Below are 23,690 nucleotides of genomic sequence, written 5' to 3' on the forward strand. Positions count from 1 at the left end.
GTATAAAAAACAAAATAAAAAGTCATTCATACTAATGTTTTCGATTCAGACTAGTAGTGTTTTCAATTCAGCACATCAGTGTTCAATTGGTGTTTAGAAATGTATACCGATATGATGGCTGTAAGTGTCATTAGAACACAAAGTTACATTTTTTGAAGTATTGAAATAGTTTTGAAGGCAAAGTGTCATTTTGGAGGAGATTGGTTGGGTTTTACATTTTTTGGTTTGTGTGTAGAGTTTTGAGGAAATTTGGTTTTCTCTCAGAAAACGTAACTGTAAATTTTGGAGCAGATCCAAATTACGGGGTTGGTCCATGAGCCACCAAAACATGGCCGGCCATGCACCACCATTAATTTTTTGGACCAGGATTACGCAAAAACTACCAGAATAATTTTCATGAAACTCGGTGGAGGGATGCATCATGGGACAACTTAGAACTCATTAGATTTTGAAGAGGATCTGAATCATGAGGCGGTTCCATGAGCCGTTTCTTGATTTGTTTGTTTGTTAGCAGGATTACGCAAAAACTACCTGATCAGTTTTCACGAAACTCAGGGGAGGTGTGTAGCATGGGCCAACATAGAGCTCCTTAAATTTTGGAGCGGATCCAAATCACGGGGTGGGTCCACGAGCTGCCTAAACACCGCATTCACCACCATTAATTTTTTGAACCAGGATTATACAAAACTACCAGACCGATTTTCATGTAACTTGGTGGAGGGATGAAGCATGGGCCAACTTAGAACCATCTAGAACCTTGTAGCAGATCCAAATCATGGGACGGATCCACAAGCCATTTCTAGGTTTGTTTGTTTGTTAGCAGGATTACACAAAAAGTACCAGACAGATTTTTATGAAACTCGGTGGAGGGTTTTAGCATGGGTCAACTTAGAGCTCATTAAATGTTGGAGCGAATCCAAATCACAGGGCTTTGGACCAGGTTTATTCTAAAGCTACCAGACCAATTTTCATGAAACTCGTGGAGGGGTGAAGCATGGGCTAGTTTAGAACCCATTCAATTTTGCCACACACAGAGCCATGACATGCATTCAGTGGCAGAACTATGGCAACATACATTGTTCTCTCTGATATCCCCAAGTGGCAGCATGTATAATGAGAATAGTAATAGACCAATGCAGCTTCCTTGTGCAACCCCAATGCAAGTGCTATGTTTTTCAGACACATGATCTTCATGCCGTAGAACTTTATCCCTTTGATGTATGTTCTGAGCCAATTTAACATACAGTCAGAAAGACCAACGAGCCTTTCAGGACGATTGATTAGGATATGATGGTTGATCGCTGCACTTACTGGAATAGGTCTAATAGGACAATAACTGAGACCTTATTTGCATCAGAGTTTCATCTGAGGTTGCTGATTTATTTTAGTAAGAGCAGTTCCTCCAGGATATTGTTTTTGGAGTTTATTTGTACTAAATATATATTTGTAATATAATTGGAGTGCACCATCTGAGTATTTTTAATTTTTTTTGTAAATACTAAATATTTCGATTTATATCCTTGTCTTTTTTGTTTGTTTATTCTTTTCATGGAAAATTGTATAATTAGGGAACACAAACCAATATTAAAGTAAACTAAATATGTTAAAGGGCCCTGCCCTAAATAGTCATGGGATAAAGGGGGCTACATATAAACACAATAATATGTATTATTATTGTTATTATTATTATTATTAAATAATTATTATTAATGCAGCTAGTTATTTTTTCTGCTTCCCTTAATCCAATGAAAGGCCTATAAGGCTTACAATTTGCTCACACATAAATCCCCCGATCACCTATGAAAACTCTGATAAAGAAAATCTGTCGTTCATGAATTATTCTGTACAGTAGAGTAGGCTACTACAGCACACGGCTTCTTGAGTCTCCTCTCTAAAACCTCCTTCTGCATTCCATAGAGCACATGCGGAGTGGGGACCAATTTGAGAAGAGACCAATATCAACATGTTACTGCTAGAGCATAATTACAATGACATTTAAACAAACGTGCTCGGTAATCTTTTCCAGGGCTGCGACATTATTTTGTAACATATTCTTACAGATATGAATCTGAACGAATAGGACTTCAGAAGTGAGACAAATTGTATTCGGTTGTTTGTCCAACTAGTCCATGAACGCGCGTTTGGAAAGACGGATTACCAACTAGTTTGCAACATGATGAAGTTTGTGGTTTACTTTCTCTTCGCGTGTGCAGTTAATGCCCGGCTACTGCGAAAGAGACAAACTCACTGCTTGGAGGTTTGTGACGCCTCGCGTTGCCCTCCTCCACCGGAGTCCTGTTACCACGGTCTAGCGAAGGATCACTGTGGATGCTGCCCAATGTGTGCAGCCGGAGAAGGTGACCTTTGCGCAGAGCGCGAGAATGGCGTTTGTGGTGAAGGGATGACCTGTGAGTATGAATCTGGAAACCGCAAGCTTCGCGGTTCCTGCGTGTGCACCTCTTTGGGGCCAGTTTGCGGGAGTGATGGAAGGACTTACCCGAGCATATGCCGTTTGAGAGCAGAAAACAAGAGAGCAGAGTTCAGTGGAACTCCCCCGGTCATCTTGATCCAGAAGGGGCACTGTAATTCAGGTGAGAATACGTCTTTCTTATAGAAACACGTTGGTGCAAAGTAACCAGCATCAATATTATTTTCTTTTGGGTTCAGGCAATGTCTTAATATGTGAACTAAATGTGAAATCAATAGCCAAGTATAATTTGTTTCTTAAGCATTCGTATATCACTGCATCTATTAACAGAAAATATGTTGGCTATTCAATTGATTAGCCTACAGTAAGTGAGTTATACAGTCCTAACTGCTTAAGATGTTGCAACATGATGTCATGGATTGTAATTATAATATATTACTATAGCCTATTTAGACTTCAAGAGACCTTCACTGCCACTTATAAGGTTAGATGTTGTTTCTACCATAGGCTATAGAGGAATACGTGGGCTACTGTATAGGCCTACTGGTAAATCTCTAAAGCTCTAACGGAGAGGCATGTAGGTGCATGGTTAATCATAATGTAATTTATCATAGTGCTTGGCCACTAACATCACCATAAGGACAGAGAAAGTTCAGTAGTTGTTTCCTTATTTATTTCTTATCAGTGCAATTGTGCCTCCATAGCAACACCATATTATTCAGTACATTCTCATAACAGGCAGTTTTTTTTACATTGCAAGCAGCACAGAAGATTGTGGATAGAAGAATTCATCATGCATTAGTTCCCCTCCTGGTTTCCTAAAGAAGCAGGTGTGCAAACCACATGCCATCCAATTACTCTGCATTCTGGAGGATGACGCTTGTGAAAAGCTTTCAACATATTGCAAAGTTAAACAGGCAACCTTAATATTATCATCCTTAGATTGCAGCTCATCCACACACTGTTGCCGACATACAAGCATGTGTCTTCCTCTGAGGCAATAGCTTTCTCTGTATTATTAAGATTAGACTAGATTGAACTTTGACATTGTGCAAAGTACAGGTACAGACTAAGCCAATAAAAGCCAGTAGCAGTACATAGCAGGAAAAGTGATGAGATGCTGAGCCTCCATCTGGAGCAGTTTCACAGGGGGTCCTGTCACAGTACTTCACCTGTTCTCATCTCTCAGTAACGGCTAGAAAAAACATCCCTGCCAAAAGCACTGACGGCTTTTCCTGTGCTAATTGCAGGATGTAAACAGCTGTTAACAGTGTATATGTGCCATAGCTGTTGGAGAAAAAGAACATGGCTACAAGTTGGATACAGTAGCTACAAGTTGCACCGTGGGGGCCCGCAAAACACTTTATGTGTGACATTTTAATGTAAGACACTCACTCACTTTACTCACTTAGTTAATTGCAACCAGATATGATCGGTAACCTCTTGACCTTAAGTTCCATATGTACTGTTTGGTTTTATATATTATGTACTGTTTGGTTTTATATATTATGTACTGTTTGGTTTTATATATGATGTACTGTTTGGTTTTATATATTATGTACTGTTTGGTTTTATATATTATGTACTGTTAGGTCTTATATATTATGTACTGTTTGGTTTTCCATATGTACTGAGGACTGAGGAGAAGCAGCGCAGTCACAGACCTGTGGGCCTAGACATGCTGGTGCCTGGCCTATCTGGATCCCTGTGTCATGTTGCATAATCATCACCCACCCTTTCCCATATCTTGTTTTCTGATGTACAACCAGGACCTCGGGACATGGACATCTTGTCCCTTTTGGGATAAGTCTACTGGAGGAGGTTTCAGGACTGTACATTTAGATGGAGACTGAGGATATGAGGACCCCACCTTGCTGGGTACTCCTATATATGATCATACCACTATGTGTTCACACGCAGAGAGACTGTGCTGACTCTTGATTGAGCCATGTATCACTCTCCAAATAATTTTGATCGTTCCTTTGATTTACCTTATTCCTAAATTTCAAATGGTTGCTAATTTCTGCTTTTAAACCCCAACAGGTAAGGTAGATTTATTTTGTCATAAGATAATGAAAAAGTGTAGTGACATTGTGCTGGCAGTAGAACAGTAGAACCCTTGTGGCTTGTGACCACCATGACTGATCCTAGTCATCACAGTAGAGAGAGAGAGAATCGTCCTCTATTCATCAGCAGTTGATGAGGGTTTATCATGCGGATGCTAGGATGCTGCTAGACAGCCAATAGTAATCATCTAAGGGGAGAGACTGATGACGGACAAATATTTTTGTCGTTCTGCCAAGAGAGCTCTTGGCAGTAGAGGCACTTAACTAATTTGCATTTAAGGATCTTTCCACACACATAAACTCTTGAATTGTGCTGTGATGTGAAACGCAATTAACCTTTCATGTGCACTGTGCCTAATGTCTCTGATGTCAGAGAGTAAAGCCTACATACAGTACGTAAACAAGTGAGAACAAATGCAATATTTGGGATATTTGGGAGGACATTTTGGCGTCATATACTCCCATTAACCCTGAAGTAACAGCGTCATAAATTACCTCTCTGCAGAGCAGAGCTGCTGTCCATAAATTAAGCTGAGCTCCACCTGCTGCCAGTCTATTGCCTAGGGGGCACAGGCTTGGTGTTTTCTCTATCAGTCCTTTAGTTTTCATGTGGGCAAACGAGACTGTGCTCAGATGGCGCAAGCTTGATGATCACCCCCTGATAACCACCAGATTTGACAGGCCATTCCAGGGGAGATAAGGAGCAAAACAAGGCACTGGTAAAGGGCTTGAGGGAGGGCAGGGGAGGTGTGGTGCTGTGGCCTTGGTATGTACTGTAAGCTCACGATGTATGCTTACAGCATAAGTATTTGTTTGGTGAGTATAAAGTATGTTTTTCTTTGCAAATTATGATATCACAAAAGTTATGTCAATTGCAACCATAGGGATTTTGGAAAGAGTTATGCAAGTACAAGTATCTGGCACTACTTGCCTGAATTGAGTATACTGTATCTGTCAGTAGCTCGACTATTTAACCTCTATGCGAACTTAATCCTAAACCATTCTACCTTCAAGAATGTTTCCTTTACAATATGCCATGTGTGATGTGTTCACAGATTCACCAAACCCTGGAAGTATGCGCTACAAATTCAACTTCATTGCCGATGTGGTGGATAAGATAGCCCCAGCAGTGGTTCATCTCGAGCTTTTCAGAAGGTAACACCAAGACACTGACAGTCTTTAAACTATTTAATTTAAACTATTTTATTTGTTCTCCACAACCTACATGTTTTGATATTGCACACTATTAACTATCTGACAAACTCAAATGGTCTCAATCCGCTTCACCTCTGAAATAGCAGCATTTTAACTGTCCTTCCTATTCACTCAGATTGCCATTTTCGAACCAGGAAATCCCAGTGTCTAGTGGTTCGGGGTTTATCGTGTCAGAAGATGGCTGGATTGTCACCAACGCTCACGTCCTCTCTAACAAGCAGCGAATCAAAGTGGAGCTGAAGAGCGGGGTGCAGTACGACGCCACAGTCAAGGACATGGACCAAAAACTAGACATCGCTCTCATCAAAATAGAGTCTGATGTGAGTCCATCTTGAGAGGAGGCCATTCCGTAGCCACTCTGTTCCCTGAGGAACACCCGCTAAAGACTGTTCTGGGTTTTACACTGGCCCTGCAGCCTTGTCATCACTGACTAACATCAAAGAGGCAGCGAGTGAATTCATCCCTCTGAGACAGTCCTGCAGATGTTCCATGGAGAAAGTCAGCAAGGGCCTTCGCCCACGAAAATTAGATTCCTCTCTGTGACACGGTCAATTTGTCCTTGGATTTTCTCCACAGGCTACTGCTTCTGGTCTTATGAATTCATAGTTTCTGCTCTTTTTCTTCCCAGTGTTTGCAAGTGTTGCTGTAACTAAAACATTTGTCACTGCCCAGACAGCCGCTTGTGTAAACAGCCCCTTTGTGTGGCATTAAAGGATCCCTGACCACAGAAAGCAATGCACACAACCCTGTTCAGGAACAGGTAGAAAGAGCGCAGAACTATGAATGTAGATGTTCTGACTAGCATGGACTGAACACACAGCATGGGATCTGGGTATGTGGCAGATAGTTGGCCCTTGTACTATATGTTGTAACAAACCTCTAGAGGGGGGCTGGAAAAAGTCTCTAATGCTTTATGAAGGGTGTTAATAAAGCCGCATGTACCAAATTCCAGCCATAAAACTGTTTCAGAAGAGGACAAGAGAAGACAGGCAGATACATGTTGAGTAGTTATGAAGACCATGTAGTAGTAGGCTTCGCTGTTGACTGTTGAGTCAATGCCAGGGACTGCTGCTAGAAATTCCTCCTGCTAAATTGACAATTCAGTGGACAGGGCTTACCCATTAACCAGTGTGCTCCTATGTTGTGTTCAGAGTTTTCTGCCAGTGCTCCACTTGGGCCAGTCATCTGACCTACGACCAGGAGAGTTTGTGGTTGCAGTTGGCAGTCCCTTCTCCCTCCAAAACACAGTCACAACTGGTATCATAAGCACCGCACAACGCAACGGCCACGAGCTGGGCCTAAAGGACTCCGATATGGAGTACATCCAAACCGATGCCATTATCAATGTGAGTCCTGTCTGCAAAGATACACTAACTGTCATCTTTCTTTGTTGCACATACTGTAGGTCTCCCGATCTGTTTGGTATTCACATAAGTCTCTCATCTCCCACAATTCTTGCAAGTAAAAAATTCTGCTGAATTGCTTTTAACTTTTGTTTTTATCGCTGTGTATTGCTTTCTTACAGTATGGCAACTCAGGGGGACCACTTGTTAACTTGGTAAGATTGTTTATTGTGTTATCTTGTATTTGCTATGTATTTTTATGTATCCCATCTTTCTTGTTTTATTTAGGACATAGAAGTGAAAGGTCATCATTCTGTTTTATATGCTAGTGCTCAAGGTCCTCGTACTGCATTTTACTGCACCATCTCTGCTGTTTTAAATACGCCTCTGGAAACATTATTTGAATATATTTTCTGCAGTCTCTACTAATATATATATATATTATTATACAGAGGCTACTGTACATATACTCCCACAGCTGCCCTTGCAAAGCTTAAGGCCAAGTCGTCCTCCCTTTGTATTTATATGATGTTTTTCTTCTTACTTGTGGAGTAGAAGGACTAGGGGGCGTATAAAAAGACTTTTGAGTGGTGCAGTGCATTCAAATCACAAACATGTGCTCATTCTTATATGAAGGCTGTGGCCTTAAGCCTTTTTAATACTATGAATGGCCCACCTGCAGCTACTGTACTGATCTAGTGGGGACAGGTTTAGTGTTCGAGCACTGTCCTCTCAGAATGGCCAGGACAAGATGAAACTAGATTATTTGGTTCCTGTGGGCCATTTCAGGAGGATGGTCTCTGAACACCTAGAGGTATCTGAAGATTGTAGGCCTAACTGTTTAAGCCCACTTGTCATATGCAGGCTTTCTTGTTTTTTTTGTTCTTTTCTCTTTTCCAATGTTGTTTGTTGTATTTATTTTAATTTAGTTTCATATCGATGTTTATTGTTTGTCTATTTTTGTGCTCAATGGTACAAGGTCTCAGTTTAGTTTCATTACTATGGTTACGCTTTTTTTTTCTTTCCTGTCACTGTCTCTCAAGGATGGGGATGTTATTGGCATAAACACTTTGAAGGTTACAGCAGGAATATCGTTTGCCATCCCCGCGAACAGAATACGCCAGTTCCTCGCAGAATCCTATGGAAGACAAATCAAGGGTTTGTAGGATTTCACTCATCATTTAAAGTCAATGTTGTCACCTAAGCGGATAAAGTTGGCCATTATGACTAAAAAATCATTCAGTACCTCTAGAATTCTCTGTTTCCTGTGTACTGACATCAGGTAAGACACCGCCTAAAAAGAAATACATGGGTATCCGAATGCTGCAACTCTCAGCTGCGTGAGTAAACATCAGCTTTATCAATATTCTGTCTCTGCTATGTTTTCATGTGCAGTGAACCTGTCGCCCCCCCACCCATGATGCATGTCATCAGCATGTACAGTTGCTAAATGTTGTTCTATTTGAGATTTATTTGGTGTTGAGGGTTGTGTTTCTGATATGAGGATTCATATTACCTGTGTTTTTAAATTTCAATTGACTTTTCAAGTCACTTTGTACTGTAGATAACGTGATATTTACCTCCGCCCCAGCGAAAGCGCAGGCTGAGCAGTTATGTTTTCAGTGGCGTGTGTTTATTGGTTTATTGGGTTATTTATTTATTGGTTTGTTAGCAGGATTACACAAAAACTACCAGACCGATTTTCATGAAATTTTGGAGCAGATCCGATCCAAGGAGGGTGCCACAGAGCCGCCAAAAACACCCATTCACCTCCATTCCTTTTTTGGACTTTTTGGCGAAGAATTTCCATTCATTGTCAATGGGGGGGTGGTCTTGAAACGGACATATCTCGATGTAGGAGGTCACAGAGACACAGGGTTTGGACTGGCATAACAAGTGCAGCAATATGAAACATATCCTGCTCACGTGCACGCGTACAGTCACAAAATGCATTCATGGGTGGAGGTCTGTGCTCTCCGAGCACCATTTCTAGTTTATTCATTAATATGAACATTAAATGTTTTAAGTGCATAGTATTTAGTTTAAAGAGCTCTAAACTCTGTGTGAAAAGTAGAAGGGCCCCTGAGCTCTTTCTTTCAATTCTCTATGGATTTAGAAAGTAGGAGGACTCCTCCTGAGTAGAATGCACTACCAGTATACTTTTACTGAGACACCAAGCACAGAGTTTTATGTACAGTACAAATAAAAATGTACTTGGCAATGGGGTAAATGATTTGTGGCGACACCCCCAAGGAAATGCAATTATAAATTATTAAGTATTAGTTGTTTTCACTGGAATGTGGTGAGATAAGGATACATCTAATACCTGTATATCATGATGAACATTTTCAGGCATATCATACTGTGATAATTCCTGACTGCTCTTTCTTCCCAGTTTGATCCGTGATCTGAAGGAGAGCGAAAGTGACTTCCCAGATGTGAGTTCAGGAGTGTACATCTATGAAGTGATCCCTGGAACAGCTGCCTCTAGGTAAAAGTCAAGTCTCAACGATTCCCCAATCAAGGCAGCAGTGGAAACACCCACCACCCACACTCTATTAAACGATTATCAAAATCTGTCTCACATGCATGTCTACAAAACACAACGGATGTGCAGAGGACTTGTTCATTCATCCACAAAAGATCAACATTCATCTATTTCGGGAATGCAAATAATATAATGGCCTACAACAATGGATGGATTCCAAATTCAGAAGTTACAAGTCATTCATTAAGATTTACTTCTTGAAGAGCAAAGATCACAATCTACTTTTGGCCCGAATTAGAGTATGGTTTGGATATAACCTGAAACAACTCTGTGAAGCATAGTGGGAGGCTCCTGTTCTTTAAACATTGGCTCCTGTTAGAAGCATACTGTAGGTTGTGTTAGAAGCATTGGTGGTGTTAGAAGCATATGAGGTATGGAGGCGTCCATTTATTTAAGCCTGGAACAGGAACATCTCTGTGGTTCTCAATGCCGTACATTAAACCAGATGTATTATCACGCTAGCCATCTTTAGGCAGGGCTATGGCTACCTCCTCAACCAAACAGGCTAGTCTGGATCAGCTAACATCTCCCAGCCACCTGGCAGCCTCCTTACACACTGTATTCTTCTCCATGACAATAAAACACAACTCCCCCATCAATAGAACATTGGACGCTGAACAGCACGCTGCAGAATGCCATTCCAAGTGACTATGTTCACAGGCTTGCCAAAAGCCCTTGACGATACTGAACAGCCTTTACCTGCTGTATTTAAAGCCGCCATTCCCGGACCCTCTCTGTTTGATAAGGAGGCAGCTTGTCTGAAGGTCACTGCTGTTTCCCTTAAGTCACACATGGTGCACCATGATAGGAAACACCAAATGTAGCTTTGGTTGTGTATATTGTGATGAGAGTGAGGCTTTGAGCGAGTATCCAAATATCTATGTTTGTTGTTCCCTAGTGGCGGCATGATCAACCATGATGTCATCATCGGCATCAACGGCCAGTCCGTCCACACCACGGGGGACGTGACCCAGGCGGTGCAGGCAGGCCAGTCCCTCTCCGTGGTGGTACGGCGTGCTAATGAAGACGTCACCTTAACTATTGTCCCTGAAGATATTGACTGAGTGTCTGTGTGGCTATCTCTTGTCAGTGAATCAGTAGATAGAAGCAGACAAGCGTTTCCACACTGGCTTCCCCCCCTGCAAATATATGCAGCATCATGATCATGGAGTCCCCTAAGAACAATGCCAGACATTTCCTCTGTCTAGATTTAGTGAAATATAGTCACATATATTTAGAGGACACATTCACTAGTATGCTGTGTCTACATGAATAGTCAATAGAAGTCCTGTTGCCTTCTTCATTCTTGATATGTACAACTGTATTTTCTGGCACTTTGAAAGTGAATCTCAATTGTGTGGACAGATAATATAATGTAATTAAAGCTGCTACGCAGCGATGAGGCGGAGCCAGGCAATTTCCGACAAGTTTAGGAGCAATAAGCGAGTGAATAAGAGGACAACAAGAAAGTTGACATTCCAATGTTCATTTTGTACATTCGTATTGTATCGTAAAACATTTGTAAAAGATTTTGATGCATTTTAAGCTCGATTTTGATAATTCAACAATCTGGTCAATGAGTTTGTGAATTACAGTCTGAACATCCAGTGGAGCAAGTTGTGTGGTGTTAATTGATTGAAAAATGTGGGATGAGATATGTTTATTAATTTTTACAGGTTTTGTTTGCTTTTCTTCATAATTGAACATTAACTTCAGCAGCTGTGTACTCAGTCAGTTGCCAATCAATCGATTTAGTCATTGTAATCCTCGGCGGGGGTTGGGTAGGGTTGCCAACAGCGATGTCTCCTATTCGTGGAGCTTGCGTTGGATTGTGGGTAATGTCGTTTTCTCTGTATGAAGTGTTGGTTTCAGAGGACAGAATTAAACATATTTTTTTAAATTAAATTTTTGAGATACAATTCTGAAATAAATCACACTACATCTTGGATATGTGGCCAATTTTGTCACTTTTTATGAGAGTGATCAGACATTGATTTGGCGAGAATTAATAGGAACTGTATACAGAACTGTTAACAGTAAACCTTTTTGATGTGCTGTGGGCTAAATTTTTCATATTTCAAAAATCTGTGAGGATCGTTTGGTAAGGACAGTCTGAAGATACAGTATATCAATTTTTGTGTCAATTGAACAAAAAATGTGGGAGGATATAGGTTTCAAAATTCCTGCAAGGTCAGAGCGTATGAAAGTTTTGTCTCACTTGGGACTACATTGACATGGTGGTTTTACAGTGATAGCACCTATGGCTGATTTGTTATGATTTTTTTAAGTTTTAAACTTTAGACTGTTGCTGTAGCGCCATCTTCAGCTTTATTGACCTACAATGCAGGTTGAGGACTTTGGGTATAGTACTGGAGCTATGTGCAAAGTTTGGTGATTTTTTGTCCACGGAATAATAATAATAATAATATAGGCAAATACAATAGGGTTCCGACAGCTACGCTGCCTGGCCCCTAATAATAATAATAATATAGGCAAATACAATAGGGTTCCAGCAGCTACGCTGCTTGGCCCCTAATAACACTTGAAGCTGAGGCCTTTATTTATAGGCTCCTGTGAAATTAATTAATGTTTCGCCTTCTTAAGTTCTTGAATTAGTGGATGTTCTATGGCTATAGTTTATAGAAACCAAATGCATATCTTGTGGATTCCTGCTATATAATTAATTATATGAATATTATATAAGGACATATCTTGCACTGCCTGTGTATAACTGGCAAACCTCTTAATCGTGTGGGTTCGTTGTTACGTCCTCCTGTCCTCCTCTCCCCCCAGGCTCAGGGCCGAGGGGCTATCCTCAGAACACGCATTCCGTTGGGTGTCCGATATATCGGACAGTCCTGGATGACGTGGTCTGTGGTTTGTTCCTCGGCGCCACACTCACACGCCGCACAGGATGCCAGGCCCCATCTGTGCATTGATGAGAATGGCGCCCGACGCCGGTCCCGAGACACCGGTCTAGATAAGTCCATCCCGGTAGGGGAAGGACCGGCGGTCAAGATGAAATCACGGAGTATGGAGGTAAATAGGTAGTTACCATTCCACATATTGTACTAGAGATGTATTGTCCAACCCACCACAGAGATCATTATCATATTATCAACATAAGAATTCAATATATTTGTTTTCATTTTTATTTTTTTTATTACATTTTACTCAAGTACACATGGCATATTATGAGCAAATAAGGCAAATAAATAGTTCAACAGTTGAATGCATGTAAAGGAATATAAAACAACCATGTCATAATTATGGTGTATACAGTGTGTACAGCATTGTTCAAGGCTATAACAGTTCTTTTACCCTGACTGATAAAAATATGTTTTCTTTTAGAACAGAATCAGAGCAGCATCTCGATGAGTAAGCAGATTGATCTGCATCCATGAACGTAATTGTCAGATCAAAGCAAGCAGCAGACCGTGTAGAAAAGGGGATTGAAACCAAAAGCTGAGACAAACATAATACAAACATAACCTCGTGTACATTAGGCTACCCCTACACTATGTACACAATACAAGTGTAATTATATTTCAGTTTCAGAGAATCAGAATGATGAAAATACAAAGAGTGGCCTAATGAGTTACCTCGTCCTACAGTACATCACGTAAAAGCCCAAAGTCTGTTTTGGCTTGACAATAATTTAAAGAGGTTGACTTCATTTCCATTAATTCTGCGTGCTTCCCAGCTTTATTAAAGAACATAAATGTAATGTCCTATGTTCTGTTAAAACATATGACATAAATGTCATCACTGTGGTATATTTATTAACTTTTAACTTATGCAATGATGTTGTATCTTGAGCGGTGTTGGGCAAGCTACTTAATAAAAGTAATCAAGTTAATGATTACTTTCTCTAAATTGTAATTAGATTACTTTACTGGTTACTCCGTCTGAAAAGTAATCAGAATACTAATTACTTTACTTTTGAGTTACTTTTTAAAACCAGATCATTCCTTACCCGAATCATAGAAGTGCTGATCAAGGATCAGTTTTGCATCTTAGATCATAATAGGCACAAGAAAATCTGATCCTATACCAGCACTCTTGGCACATCTCGACCCTGACGACATAAGCAGTCAGTTCAGCCACGACTGCAAAGACCACATGCGCATATCAACCAAATGAAAGGGAGCATGCATGTGTATAAGTAGGTTAAAGTAATCACATTTTTATTAGTAACTATGTAACTTTTATGAGTAACTGTAATTGAAAATTCTAATGGAATCCCTTAAATTCCAAGTTACTGGTAATCTGATTACAGTAATCTGTTACTTTGTAATGAATTAGTCCCAACACTGATCGTGGGCACTCTTTACTTCGGAGTTCATTGTGACATAGTATGGCAACACACAAGCAGACATGTGCATGTCTATTTGAAGGGAACACAACACTACCAGATGAAGTATGATGATTAATGAGTATGATGAAAAATAACAAGTTACAACTATTGTAGCCTTATCATTGGTTCAGCAATTCCATAGTGCAGAGACAATCAGATGTTTGGCCTGACACCTTATACAGAGATGTCCAAATCTGAATGGAAAGAGGTGAAAGACTGAAAGAGGTCTTCGTCCAGAGCCAGCTAGGCTGATGTCAGTAGAAAGTGCACCAGTTGCTGTTGTCACTTGGCGTAAGCCCCCCGGTGATGAGGAGGATCAGGTCAACGAACCACCAGATGCCCAGGCCTCCCAGCGTCAGCAGTTTGCCCACGGCGGTGCCAGTGTGGCCCAGGCAGAAGCGGTCCACTCCGAAGCAGCCCAGGAAGAAGGAGTACAGCAGAGTGGTGATGAAATAGTGGCCGGTGTATCTGCAAACACAGGTGGAAGAAAGTATTTGGATACAGTAAAGATTGCTGGATGCAGGCCTAAGACATAAGATGTCTGTCTCTAATACACTTCTGAGAACTTCAAAGTATAAATCCCCATACTGCACTCTGCTGGTGGAGCAATGCTAGTTTCCATTTGTCAGTCCACTTCCATTGTACTATGAGCAGGCAAGATGGAATTGGAATCTGGTCTACGCATGTGACAAACTGTTGGTTAGTAACTTAATACTTATAAATAATAATAATAATAATAATAATAAACCAATACACATAGCTAAGGCCCACATGCCATCAGCTGAGCTTCAAAAATCCCCTCACTTACTTGATACAAGGCACATTTCCTCTGAGAAATTCTTTTGGTCCAGCACACTCAATACCATCCAGTGCAGTGCAGATAACAGGTGTGTGATTCACATCTTTGTGCACCTGGCCGCCAAACTAAGACAGGATGGGAAAAGTCATTATGGCAAGTTTAAAAACAGATTTCAGATCTGAAAATCCACAATCTTATCTATGGATTCTGCTGAAATTACAGGCCATATTTCACAGAGCTTGACTTGGATTTAAATATGTGCCTCACTATTGTTTATATAATAAGTGAAGGAACTCCACAATACTTTTGAGCTGATATTCTACAAGAGGTGTAGGATCTCAAGCAGTACAAAATATAAGGTGCAGTACTCAGCTCCATTGAGTCAAGCACTGATACTTCATCATATAATGTAAACATGCCATTTATTTACACACCATCTTAATTGCATGTAACAGTATGGCAGTGTGGGGATTGAATTCCACATTACCAGTGGTGTAGTGGACGGTATACAGAGGTATACTTCTTTATCCATTGACCTACAGTATACCCTCTTCTTTAAACACCACTAAGGTAAAAAACTGTAACCTTTCTGCTACAGTCTACTTCTTTAGTCTGTGTATACCCACTTTTTTAGTCACCACTACACCCATGCATGTAGGTTGGACAGTCTCATACCCCAATACAGCCGTGCCCCATCTCCTGGAGAGCTGTGGTGTTTCCTGCATGGTCCACTGGATCTTGACAGAGTATGAACTCTTCCGGTCTGAAATAAATGACAGGCGTAATGTAAGCCATCTTAAGTATTTATGTGTCTGGGACTGTGAATAGGCCTACACTGTACCACCAGCTGAAAGGGCACACTGTATCAAGATCATTCTCATGCAACAACAACAACAATGACAAACATGCATCGAACCTGATGCCCACTTACAGGTAGCTGCAGAGCACGACTGGTGAGGGGGGCCTGTATTCATACTGGTCAGAGTAGTTCACCCGATCCACGACTGGGAGGACATCTTCATAGGTCCCATTCTCCTGCGGTGGTTCACTGAAGGCAGCAGTGGTTGCTCTCTGTCCGGGGATGTCAGATGAGTTCTGAGAATGAATTCCTTCCAAACACTGCAAGAGCAACACTGTCAGCAGCAAGACAATCTGCCCGCAAATAAGAATGTAATTGACCGAGATCCTCGCCATCTTTTCAATTAGCTAGCTAGCTGGCTCCTAGCAAGCTGTGTTATGTAGCTAGCTAGCCGTTTTGCTGCCTTGGCTAGCCTAGACAGCTCTTCTTATTTGGTCTATTTGTATAGTGCCTAAGTGCACTCGACTACAATTGGAATAAGCTTCCTCCCTCCCTTGAAGCAAATAAGTAGCCGTAGCTTGATAGGGGTCATTTAATTGAATGTCCCCGTTCGTGAGTTAGAGTTACCGTCGTTTTACACATTAGCTTTGTTTTGGTTTTGTCCATTTCATATGACGTCAAAAGGAAGCACTCCTATCAGTGCTCCAATGCCGCCACCTACAGGCGGATAGGAGTACAGCAGGTGATGCGGAGGCCTAACTGGTTTACCCACCAAACAGTAGGCGTATTACTTTTGCTTTTCTTTTTCCATTTGTTTCGTTTAAGTTATGAATTAGCAAAGCATCTGACCGAACAGACATGCAATTCCAACACAAAAAAGCATACATGCTGTGCCTTTATTGTTTAATTACTTAATTAGCTTACAGTAGTAGCCTAATCATAATAGTAATTATTATCATACATTGTAGCATATTTATAAAGCACTTTATGGTAGAAAAAACGAAACAAAAATGTGGTCTACTAAACTAAACGTGGTATACTAAACATGATCTGTATTAATCATCTATTCCCACACACGGTTGATAATAGGCCTACTCAAATTAAAATTAAATAGTTGTTTTCCTGAAGTTTCCATGACGTCATGTCACCGTCGGTATTCTGAACAATTCCACCAGTATTTTATCAGCCTATGGTGATTATGACATCACAATTACATACGTATACCTGCAAAAGTCAGAACCTACCTGGGGTGGGTGTAATGGAATCTCAACAATATTTTTTTTTAAGTACGATTCTGTAAAGACGATTTAGACAACTAGTGAATAGTTTGTCAATACCTTTAAAGAATAGAGCTAGGCATAGATTAATTTAATTGCTGTTTCTAGTAGACCCATTAGCCTAATTTGTAAAGGCTACACTAGAGAAGAAGGGTCAATACTTCACGGGGGTTGGAGGGGAAACATGAAATCAAGCTTCATGCAAAAGAGCTGTCATAAAAAAAAAACTCAGTATAAATCAATAGATGCTCGACATTAAAGAGGGTTCATTACTTCCATGTCAGTAGGACCAAAATATGCTTATCCTACTTGTCAACTCTAAAACATTATGGAAGTCTAAAGACAAAACAACAAATTAACGTTACTGAGCGATGGCTCAAACTAAATTAAATAGGCTGCCTTAAGCAGAACTTAAACAGAAATTCGGGCTGATGAAAGCCTAGGCTATAGTTGATATTGTAATAGCCTATCAGTGCAATCACTAAAAAAAAATTCGTTGCAATTTCTAACAAAATAGGCTAATTGAATAGGCTAATTGAGAACAAATAAGAAGTCCATCTGTTTATAGCCTAGTTTACAACATGCTGAAATAATTTTACAAACATCTTCTAACATTAGGCTATTAATATCTAGAAAATGTAGCTTAATGTATTTTGATATGGAAAAACCACATGCGTTGCATATTCAGTAGTGCATTGCATGGGGAATGTTCATCATCATCACTTTGCTTCAAAGTGCAGTCTCGAGGAAGAGGAGTCTTGATTGGAGTCTATAGGTCTACTCCGCTGACCTGTTGCATGTTCGGAAGCTCGTCCACTGCTTCCGCGCAGCTTGCTGCTGTTGGTGTCAGCCCTGCAGAACCCGATGGCAAGGACTCACTCTTGTCCACTAATGCAGATCCCAATGGAACAAAGATCACAGAGCTTTGACATTTTATTTCCCTGTCAGTCAGAGGGGCGGATATCGTTGAAGTGCGGCTGTTGTATTGGACATTTGTATCTATAGAATAGGGTCTGAATCTGACATGAGCGCGTGCTGGGTGGGCCCCTGGGATCGATGACGCACTGGACACAGCAGCTGCTGTCAAATAGGTGTTTGGATATGAGAAAAGCCCAGCAAAGTGAGATGCCGCCAGACTCTGTAATTTAAAATGAAGAAAGGGTAAAGAATGTTAGGGTTATACGGTTATAAATTCATAGGCCTACATATCTTCTAACCTATAGGCAACCTTCATAAATCAGTGAAATTCGGATTTTTCCTAAACCAGCTCTGAAGAAGCGGACTGGCACACCTGTGACAGCGCGTGTTGCTGAAAGGTCAAGGGACATCCGGGTATTCTTCCAGATGCACCAGTCTCGTTCATGGCGCTCACCCTACCAGATGACGCCGCTGCCAGCACCTGGTCCATAGCTCTAGCTGCACTGCAGAAAGTTGACCCCATGTTTGCTTGCATGGGGTGCAGGAGACTGTGAGCGACACCAAAAGGATATAGATGTCTCGTTAAATCCGGTGGATAAGAATAGCAGTGTGAGAAACTGTGGCTTAAATGCGCACGTGGATCCATCTCCACAGGTTCGAGGCGGTCCTTTTCCCTCGGGTCCTCTTCACAAGTTATGACATTCAGGTGTTCTGTAGGCCTATTCTCTATGTTTTCTGTCATTGACGCGTCCTTTAGCGTCCGGTGAGCATCAGTCATTGTGGTGATATTTCTATCAGCTTTCGGTTTTTCGAAAGAGATTGTTCGCGTGACTTGTTCAATATCGCCCCCATCATTGCTGTCTTGATCGCTTTCACTCCCGTGGGCCTCTGCTTGACAAGATGAGATACGGGGTGTTTAAGTTGAGAACTAAGCTACCAACAATCCTACATATTAACTTATTATACTAAAAATGTAATTGTATTTCGACATGCAAAAATGTCGATATACCCTACGTCTACCTTCTGATGTTGTGTTTTTCACTGATGCTTCTTTGAAACATTCATTTCCTCCTGGCATTTCATTGGGCGTTTGTGAATGCACCCCCAGTTGTTTCCTGATCAATATGCAAGTTAACTAATTAATTAATTAATTTGTCAGATAATTCAAAACATCTCATCAATGACAATTATTTTAAATGGGTCAAGAAGCCTAAATGACTAGGCACACGTCTATAAGCCCACCTCTTTTCTCTTCTTCCATTGCCAGTGTCCCGGAATCCCTTCGCGAAAGGGTTGTTATCGATTTTCAACTGTGTGATCTGAAAATTGAAATTGAAATTCATCATAACTAGTGCGATGTTTCCAACACTGACCTAGGCCTATCGCTTGAGACCAAATCTGTGAAAGATTGCAACTTAACCTCAAATTTGAATAAGGAGCTCATTTGACCTAGGCTTTAATAGGCCTACTCCCTGTCGATCTATTAAATTAGACTTAAACCAATATTTGTAACATGCATTAGGCTAGGCTACATGTTGCACTAAAGTAACTCCAACCTGAGTGGAAAAAACATCTTGAGTTACAGGCCTAGGCCTCAGATTTGCGTTGGAAACATTGCCTTTTTGTCCATTTTAAATCAATGAATCACTTTAGCACAAACGTTAACATTGACAGTAGCTTTCTAAAAACATCATGAAACGCTTACCTTTTCATTTTGGTATGCCGTTACAGCGATGAATTCAGTCTCAGAGAAGACGTAGGTTCTAAACGTGCTGTAAGGTAGTTTTAGAATATCGTTGGCCCTCACGACGTGAAATCGTGGTTGGTATTTATGCATTGAGTTAAGAATTGTCTGCAGATAAATAATAAAATAGAACGGGATTAGTGCACTAGAGATACATGTAATAAATAAATAAATGCTCTGCATGAACAGTAAGCTTACACTGGCACTAATAACTTAGTCATACATTTATATTATGTTCATTTTTACATAAGAAAACATGGTGCATTGTAGTTGCCAAAAAGACACAGAAAGTAGGCTAAATATGAACAACTAATCAAAGCAAAAACGTAAAACAAATTATTCGACCTTTGAATACCTCATCAAATACACAATGCAACTTACAAAGCCATGCTTGTCAGATATGTTGTTTGTCAATTTCAGTTTGTGAAAATTGACCACTTTTGACATCCATTGCTCGCCTGTGGCTGGACTGTCGGGGTGAATGTACATTCGCTTTGGCATTTCGGGGTCGGCCTTTCCTGCCACTACCCAGCGAGAGTTGTGGAATTTGTACCTACAGTCATCGGCCGCCACAATATCCATCAACAAAATATATTTCGCCCTTTTGTTCAAATCAGTGCATCTGGCTTTGAACGGTGGAAACATGCGTCTGTGAAAGGGAACAGTATCAGCAAACCACAAATCATTAATGTCATTAGAAATATAGCCAGCGTTAGATCTCGAGTTAACTGCTTTAAGGCTAGGCTTTTTCATTACATTTCATTTTATTTTTCATACCTTCCTGATTTGGTTATGACCATCTCAGTGCCGCACTTGTGAAACTGTTTCCAAAGGTCCCTCGCCTCCAAATGAACTTTTGGGTCATCCTCGGTGACCTCGGTCTCCAGTGTTTTCGGAAGCCTGCGTTTGGGAGATTGTGTGGCAGTCTGCTGTTCTTGTGAAGACATTCGAGTGTTGATGCCAGCATTACCGGGATCCAGGGTAGGATTCCCAACCGGCAAGGAGAGAGGTCCGTGGGAAGTTAATGAAATGCCAGGGAAAAACGGTGTTTGTGGGACCAGCATTGCGCCGAAGGCGAAGTCCCGGTTTGGTGACTGCGGTAAAGCCATATCTCCTCCTGGTCCACGGAAATCGAAACTATTAATTCGCATCATCTCGTTTGCAATACAATATCTTCACCCTTACGCACACATTTAATTCCGATTTCTTTTCGCACGCATTATTCGAATGAGGCTATTGCCTCAAAGGTCTGAGCACTACAACTTTATACAAGTAACAAATATAAGGAGAAAATGTTTCACGATTCATATAGTATTTATGATATATCATTGGCTTAATGTTTTGGCTAAAACTAACCCTGGTGCAAGTTAATAGCCTAGGCTATTGACCATAATTTCCGCATAGCTCCTCAAATGATACGTACGCGCTTAATTTCTTAATTTTCGGCCGTTACATTAAGAAACGGAGAAAGAGAGAGAGAGACAGGGGACCGTGCATCTGGCTTGCGGAGTTCACAACTGAGCGAACGTCGTGGTCCATGTACCTCCCCTGGGATCGAGATGATTGGCTTCCTGACACTTGGACCAGTGTATCTAGCACCCAACTGTGGGCGTGGTTTGTACGAGTCAGACGAACAGGAAAATAATGCACTATTAATTAGCCTAATTTGCACCGGTCTTTATGTGGTCTCAGACTGATTTGTATTTAGAGTTTGCGGGCTTTTGAAACAACAAAATCATCAACATTTCATCTGTACACCCACCTGCTGAAACACATGTCCCAATGTCAATAATCTTTTCAGACAGTTAACCTCTTATGACACAGTTATAGCTATGGCATATTGTATCTTTTTTTTATTTTTATCTCGATGTGAAATATTCCACTACATACATTATTTATTTATTAACACAGATCAAGACCACCTACAGTATAACTGCACCATTACTGACATCTGAATAACAATCCACTGTTGATACAGTATATGCTGTAGAAGAGTGATCTCCCTGCAGGCAGTGTCTTGGTGTTTCCCACATCGTTCCCCTGCCCCATGTTTCCCTGGGCCCATGCTGTGGCGGCAGCCTTGTGACATGAGAACAGTGCTGGGGACAGTCTGTGGGGATTCTGCCTGGTGAGTCCGAGGTCTGCCAGCAATTGTCCAGGCTGGATTAGTGTCTGGATTTGGTTACAGGCTTTTTATTGCTCAGTGGTCCATGGCAGGGTAGGAACGTCCTAGTGAAACCCCTCACTGACTGAGAGCGGCAGGTTCAGGACACACAAGTCTCCAGCTACAGTATCTTGTGATGTAGATGTGGTTATGAGGGCTTGAATATAACACACCTTCAACTGCTGTTGGACTTTTCATTAGTCCACTATATCCACCACGTACATACACCACGGGTCAATACATCACCTGACACGCTATATTGCTTTCAACATGGGTTGAGTGGTGGATGTCTCAGGAAACTCTTAGGGTATCTAATTATTCAGGCTGTTAGCTATTGCTATATGTGCTCTAAATGCTATTGACTGTGAAATTAGCAGGTGAGCAGTTATGAAGGGTACGATTTGTTCATTTGATTTATTGACCAAGGCCTTGCTGTGAAATCAGGGAATACCTCAGCGTGGGTCTTTTATTACCCTGGCGCGATGTGTCTCTGATCAAAGATCCCAAAGATAAGTATGCAGGGGTTACGAAAGATATGCAATGGGTGTGGGACTGATGATGATGATGACCCAATCTTTTCCTGTCTGGGGGAGCAGGGGTAAAACGATGTCTGTCCATCAGCCAACATCAAAGAGTCAGCCAGTAATCTGAAACAGGCCAGAGAAGGATCGCAAACAAGACGCCTGGCTGTTATTTGTGGGCTTGGCCACAAGCTGTGTGTGAAACCTGTCACAGGGGATAAAGCTGCAGATCTCCGCTGGGTCGCTGCCCAGCAACGACCTCTCCCTGTAAAACCTCTATATTACTGTAGGCCCCTGTTGTATGTGGGGCATACGAGTTCCAAGCTCTGTCTGACAACTTGACTTCCTGGAGGGAGCATGAGTAAAGTTGTCATCTGTGTCATCGCCCAGCGCTTATAGGCGTTGCAGTTGGTCATGGGAAGAAGAAGTGATCAAATAATTATAAGGCCGGCGAGCACGAGGTTAAGGTGACATGCACAAAACCAACACAGTCTCAATAGGATGGTCTTTGTGGACAGATGGGCGCAGTGCAGAACGACTTTATATATAAGCATCTCATCCGATTAGTCCACGTGCATTCTGATCGCCAACTACTTATGGAGTGCATTCATTTCAGTGGCAAAGAAAACGGACTCGGAGTGAAGCAGTCTGACTTGAGTGTCTGACTGCAGCACCCCTCCGCATTCGGCATGTCCTTTAGCCGAGGAATCTCAGTTCACAGCCAAGGTCACTGGAGACCCTCCAAACCACCGTGGCCACACTGTCTCCTCAACACCTCCGATGTTTGGACAGTTTGAACATTGATGAATGGTCTAATGGTGTAGCAGGTCAGTGAGACTGAACATATTTGGACTTTGGAGGTGAGAGGAATGTAGTTAAACAGAGAAGTGGAGGTGCTAGATGGGAGAGAGAGAGAGAGAGCCCTAGAGCAGATATATCAAAGACGTGGCTGCATGTGAGGAGGTGGAAGAGCAGACAGATATCATCTACATTTCTCAGCTTTTCTCCCATGTACAATCTTTCTATTCAGTTTACCGTCTTCACACAAACAGCACTGATACACAAAGAAGGGTAGTACAGGTATTAGCAGGAAGTATACAGTATTGTAAAGCTGATATCATGCCAATTGGTGTGAGAAATGGATGTAAACTAGGAAACTCCCTGCATGCCTGTCACCATTCCCAGTGGATGGCTATCACAGTCCAGAGTGAACTGGATGGCCATCGGCATGATTAAGTTGACATCAGCATCCATGCAGTGTGTGTGTGGCAGACAGCAGCTCTCCAGGAGCACAGCTCACACTGCCACCCCTGGGGACACTCATCTCTGGGTTCACTCATCTCTGGGTTCACTCATCTCTGGGTTCACTCATCTCTGGGTTCACTCATCTCTGGGTTCACTCATCTCTGGGTTCACTCATCTCTGGGTTCACTCATCTCTGGGTTCACTCATCTCTGGGGACACTCAAGTGCTCCACTCAAGCTCCATCGCTCCCCATCTCTCCAACAGAG

General features: G+C 41.5%; 3 protein-coding genes across 3 annotated transcripts; 1 reads left to right on the forward strand and 2 right to left on the reverse strand.

Moving 5' to 3' along the window:
• Positions 1-2,173: 2,173 nt before the first annotated feature.
• On the forward strand, positions 2,174-10,664 carry htra4 (HtrA serine peptidase 4; the record flags this gene model as incomplete). The annotated part of the gene is made up of 9 exons (XM_084457735.1): positions 2,174-2,591; positions 5,550-5,649; positions 5,825-6,029; positions 6,861-7,055; positions 7,235-7,267; positions 8,096-8,210; positions 8,335-8,392; positions 9,448-9,543; positions 10,499-10,664. 9 exons carry the CDS (start codon positions 2,174-2,176, stop codon positions 10,662-10,664), a joined length of 1,386 nt encoding a protein of 461 aa, XP_084313861.1.
• Positions 10,665-12,827: 2,163 nt separating this feature from the next.
• On the reverse strand, positions 12,828-16,199 carry tm2d2 (TM2 domain containing 2). Its single transcript, XM_084457315.1, has 4 exons — positions 15,688-16,199; positions 15,432-15,519; positions 14,766-14,881; positions 12,828-14,425 (listed from the first exon to the last, which is right to left on the reverse strand). Exons 1-4 carry the CDS (start codon positions 15,948-15,950, stop codon positions 14,212-14,214), a joined length of 681 nt encoding a protein of 226 aa, XP_084313441.1. The 5' UTR covers positions 15,951-16,199; the 3' UTR covers positions 12,828-14,211.
• Positions 16,200-18,090: 1,891 nt separating this feature from the next.
• Positions 18,091-20,441, reverse strand: tbx3b (T-box transcription factor 3b; the record flags this gene model as incomplete). The annotated part of the gene is made up of 5 exons (XM_084456885.1): positions 18,091-18,298; positions 18,993-19,069; positions 19,456-19,602; positions 19,876-20,143; positions 20,272-20,441. 5 exons carry the CDS (start codon positions 20,439-20,441, stop codon positions 18,091-18,093), a joined length of 870 nt encoding a protein of 289 aa, XP_084313011.1.
• Positions 20,442-23,690: the final 3,249 nt, after the last annotated feature.

Source organism: Borostomias antarcticus, assembly GCF_949987555.1.
Source record: "Borostomias antarcticus genome assembly, chromosome: 23".
Classification (NCBI taxonomy): Eukaryota; Metazoa; Chordata; class Actinopteri; order Stomiiformes; family Stomiidae; genus Borostomias; species Borostomias antarcticus.

Excerpts from the sequence above, each read along its gene's own strand:
- tm2d2 (XM_084457315.1), bottom strand. The coding sequence starts at position 15,950 with ATGGCGAGGATCTCGGTCAATTACATTCTTATTTGCGGGCAGATTGTC. Across the intron at positions 15,520-15,687 it reads GTCGTGCTCTGCAGCTACCT|ACCGGAAGAGTTCATACTCT; the intron begins GTAAGTGGGCAT and ends CATTTATTTCAG. Across the intron at positions 14,426-14,765 it reads GGAAATGTGCCTTGTATCAA|ATACACCGGCCACTATTTCA; the intron begins GTAAGTGAGGGG and ends CTGTGTTTGCAG.